The 4,856-nt window shown below is 43.2% G+C and overlaps 1 protein-coding gene across 1 annotated transcript; it reads left to right on the top strand.

Annotated features, from left to right (window-relative positions):
* The first annotated feature begins 892 nt into the window (after window positions 1-892).
* On the top strand, window positions 893-3,246 carry foxl2a (forkhead box L2a). Its single transcript, XM_085989457.1, has one exon. It carries the CDS (start codon window positions 1,769-1,771, stop codon window positions 2,663-2,665), a length of 897 nt encoding a protein of 298 aa, XP_085845583.1. The 5' UTR covers window positions 893-1,768; the 3' UTR covers window positions 2,666-3,246.
* Window positions 3,247-4,856: the final 1,610 nt, after the last annotated feature.

Below are 4,856 nucleotides of genomic sequence, written 5' to 3'. Positions count from 1 at the left end.
CGCTCCACAATTACTCATTTATCAAAGAAATCGCGAGGTGTATCGAGTTTTACAACCAAAACCAGAGTCAACGTTTGTGGTGTTCAACACTTAATCACCGAATACTTATCAGCACAACGAGAAAGATCACAGATTGTATTAAAAGTTGTACCGAGGTCAAAAACACTGCCGCATGACCCCCCCCCCCCCACCCCCGCGGCTAGTGGGACTGTATGGGCCGGTGCCGAGTTTGGGCTGCGCTATTTCACTCCTTACAAAGAAGGTGCGATTCGTTTGAAAGCCTCATTTGAGGTTCCCTGTTAAGACTATCCGCCGGCCGGAGTGGCCACGCTTACTGCACTTTGCAGCCTCGCCCCCCACCCCCTCCAGTGTCAAAAAGAGAAATACCTCGAATAGCAGAATTTCCAATCCCAAGACTGCGTCCTTTAAAAGAGAGATGGGAGGGGGGGAGAGAAAAAATCCACGATTTCGGAGTTGGAGCTGCGGAATCTTCTCTGGGGAATCTGAACGAGGTGATGACACACACAACAATGCTGGTACACCTGCGCCGGGTCGAGGCGCGGAAATACCTCATAGACATGCCGATATGGGTGGTCGGCAGAGCGGACTCACCCCCCACCCACTAACCCCCCAGTAAAAATAATCCCTGCACACCAAGGGAGGGGGGTTGAAAATCTAGAGCATCGTAAACGCCTGGGGCTCTGTGCAGCTGATGGACCCATTCTATAGTCACTGATAATTATCCTTTCTAATCTGTTATTTGAACAGGGAGTGAGTGGATCAGGTCAATCCCCCAGTTACTGTGCCATGATTCATACGTTCAAGTCAGGTTCATGGTGCCATGTGATCTGATTTAGATCAATGCAAACTGGATTTGCTGGTTTTACTCACGGGTTCTGAAACCCATTCAGACAGTGACAAATACAAAGCTCAACCGAAGCGGTAGGTTTTTCACCATCATTTTTAATTTGTCATTAATGCATTCCTATCGGACAAAATCTAGAACAATGCAAACGGGTTTTCTGTAACTCCTGCACTTTTTGCACAGAGCCGTGAGGTGCACGGGTTTGTTTTTGTCATGCAATCTATTCGAACTGTCTAGTTTTCTTTATATTTCCGCCGTTCTCGGGTGCTCGAAAGGACCTGAGGAATCTAATCGTCCATAGAGTTTTCTTGCAGTCCTGTGTGTTGTGTCCCCTCCCCTGTTTTAATGTCCGTGCGATTCTGAATGTACAGATATGTGGAGCTGTAATCATGGCTCTGAGAATAATACAATTGTTCTGAAAGGTTATTATTTTTTAAAGAGCATGTTAAATTAAAGGTGTAATCGTCTTAATAATAAGTCCCACGAACATGTAACCGATATCTAAGTTGAAGCGAAGTCTTGATACTTGATGGGGGAGAGAGAATGACGCAAGCGGAAATGTGATCAGTTACACTAATGAGAGGAGTGCATAGGCTGAGAGATTCACGAATAGGAGGACGCATTTTTCTCTGGGCAAGGGGACGAAAAGGGCACGGCTTAAAGCGATAGAGACCCACAGCTTGGGCTGTACAATCACAGTAACATACTCGTAACCAACTATTTATTACAAATGCACTGCAAAAACTGACCACGAACTTGAACAAGACTTTGGACCGAGTACAGACCTGGGTACTTAAATCAACAAGGAATTTGCACTGCGACTATAGGCGCTGGTACTGCGAGAATTTAAGAAACCGGTCCTGTACTTGCGAAAAGAGTGGGAAAAAGGACTTCGATTTCACGATGGCCACCTACCAGCACCCCGAAGATGACACTATGGTTCTGATGACCGACAACACCTCCACGTCTAGCTCCAAAGACCGAGTCAAGAGCGAGTCATCCCCGGACAAGACTGCGGAGAAACCTGATCCGACTCAGAAACCGCCCTATTCTTATGTGGCCCTCATTGCTATGGCTATCCGAGAGAGCCCAGAGAAACGGCTCACTCTATCCGGCATCTATCAGTACATCATCACCAAATTCCCTTTCTACGAGAAGAATAAGAAAGGCTGGCAAAATAGCATCCGACACAATCTGAGCCTCAACGAGTGTTTCATCAAAGTGCCCAGGGAAGGTGGCGGGGAGAGGAAGGGCAATTACTGGACTCTAGACCCGGCTTGTGAAGATATGTTTGAAAAGGGCAACTATAGAAGGAGGAGAAGGATGAAGCGCCCTTTCCGACCACCTCCCACCCATTTCCAACACAGCAAGGCGGCTTTATTCGCCAGTGACAGCTATGGCTACATCGGCCCTCCCAAATACTTGCAGTCGACTTTCATGAACAACTCCTGGCCTCTTGGACAGCCGCCTGCGCCGATGTCTTACGCCTCCTGCCAAATGGCCAGTGGCAACGTCGGCTCTGTCAATGTGAAGGGACTCTCGGGGCACGCGTCCTACAACCCTTATTCCCGAGTGCAGAGCATGGCTCTGCCCAGCATGGTGAACTCCTATAATGGCATGAGCCACCACCATCACCCCCACCCCCAGCAACTCAGCCCTGCTCCCCCGCCTTCTTCCAGCAATGGAGCCGGCCTGCAGTTCCCCTGTGCCAGGCAGCCAGCAGATCTCTCCATGATGCACTGTTCCTACTGGGACCACGACAACAAACACAGCGCATTACACACAAGGATAGACATTTAAGACAAACACCAGCAAGATATTATTAAATAATTGATTTTCCCCAAATCCTCCCACCTTCTGTTTAAACTGTGCCAAAAAACTTACAGTGCTGATCCCCACCAGGTAGTGTAAGTGTTTTGAACTTTTATCTTTACAACACAAGAAAAATATGAGACACCCAGCTGGGAAATGAACTATCTTTTTATGTACTTTAACTATTTGTTATCTATAAGAACATTGGTAGATTTATTGTTAATTTTTTTAAAATTATGTCTGACCAAGCTTTGTCCAAAATAATATTATGTTTCCTGATGATGAACTTTAATTTTTCTGTCGTCTTAGTTATTTTTACGATGTGATACCCACTGAAATCGGTTGAATTTACAACTTGCCAACATTGTTCCCTTTAGAACTATTGCCACAGATTTTTAAGCAAATTTTTAGCCTGTGTTTTTTTTAAAGAATGTTAAAGCTCTTGTAACAGATCTGCGTGTTGGTAGCACCGCTCGTTCTGCAGTTTGGGACCAATTCAAATGTATAGCACTTTCCTACTTGTACTTTCTAGATTTGTAATCTTTAATAAACTCCCCTATTTTTCACGATTGCAGTTTAAATGTGGTGATTTGTCAAGTATCCTTTTCATTTATGTTTACAACCTTCCACTATGAATTCTCTATTTTTTTAGAATTAATCCCCCTTAATCGTGCTTCCCCCCTCTATTTATCTATTATCGCAAAGGATAATTAAACGCATGGGCCCGAAGCTAGCATCAAATGTTAGGGCCAATTGGGTAATTTGGTTTAAATAAACACGGTGCGGTTGTGTGTTTGTAATTGAATTGCGATTCTGTAATTCTGTTACTTTGCATACTCAAAACAAAAAAAAACTACCGGCAACTACATTTGTTAAATCAACCCCCATTTATGCTGTTATATGGGCTATTAATCTGAATATGGCCTTGTGCATTAAAACACATAATCCAATATGTCATCAAATTGCATTCCCCCACAGTTAGTGAGAATTGAAGTGGGGGAATTGTACCCCAGAGAGAAAGGCCGGGCCTTTATTATGAAAGAGTTCAGATGGCCATTGCAAGGACATTTTCCATAAATCCGTGTTTTGCTTCTCTCTGCTTTGAGCATGTTTCTCCTTTGACAGAGAGCCGCAAAGGTCGGCTATTTGAAATGTTTATTTTGTACTCTACTTAATTAAAGATACTAAGATAACGTTCCACATTTACTTTTGATTTTCCAAATTAGACGACTGGATGAGATGCATGTACAATGCAATGCATACTCCTCGTGCACGCAATGCAGTCTGATTTTAATTTAGTGGTGAACCGTATTACGCAATTTTTGTTGAAAGTGTAATTGGATTGTGTTAAAAAAAATGCAAGCCTTTGCTATTACTGACCACAATCCATGAAATCCCCTTGTAGAAAATATATACATAGACATAGACTTTTTGTTTACAGATTGCTAATTACAGCTGTGATTCTTTCAGCTTGATATATTGTGTTAGAAATTAATGTTGGGTTGCTGCACAAATAGGCTTGAAGGATTTTACCATTTTGCTCTCGGCTGTTTCACGGGTGTCTACAACTACGAGTATCAGCCATCCGCCAGCCTTCTTGTCCCTTTGTGCTTTATCTGCCGCTGGTGCAGACAGATACCTTCCTCAGATGCACAGGATGTTCTCGAGTTAAGAATTAATTACTACCCGAGATTAATCCTTTAGCAGGCCGTGCAGTCTTCCTGGCTGCTCCCTGTTGAATAAATCGGCTTGACAAAAAGTCCACGATATTTATGTTTAACTGAACATACAGTAAGATTTCAGTCAGACTGGAGGAGAAACTACTAAAGCGGTTTAATAAATCGATCACAGAGCTCTGTAAAGCAAAGGCAACGTTTTTGGGAAGATCCTTCCGAGGCCTTGCTATGGTTTCGAAGGCAGTGAATTTAGGTGTGTGAATGGTAAGTCTGTGGCTGACAGGCTGCTGTACAGTTTATTATCATTTATGGTAGAGGGGTTTCTCTATAACATAAACGCTAGGAAAATATATGGATGCATATTTACGATTATAGTCAGTAATGTAGAAAAGTTTGATTTAAATGTTAATTCAAATCTGACAACCAGCTGATAGCAATAACTTGTTCGTTTATCGTCGTCTTTAGTTTTTTAAATCCCAAATTGTTTGGAAAGTTTTCTGCAG

The sequence above is a fragment of the Somniosus microcephalus genome, chromosome 6 (genome assembly GCF_052327205.1).
Source record: "Somniosus microcephalus isolate GS21.2 chromosome 6, FLI_Smic_1.0, whole genome shotgun sequence".
Classification (NCBI taxonomy): domain Eukaryota; kingdom Metazoa; phylum Chordata; class Chondrichthyes; order Squaliformes; family Somniosidae; genus Somniosus; species Somniosus microcephalus.
The sequence above is the reverse complement of the archived record's forward strand: the minus strand, read 5'-3'. Positions and strand labels throughout refer to the sequence as shown.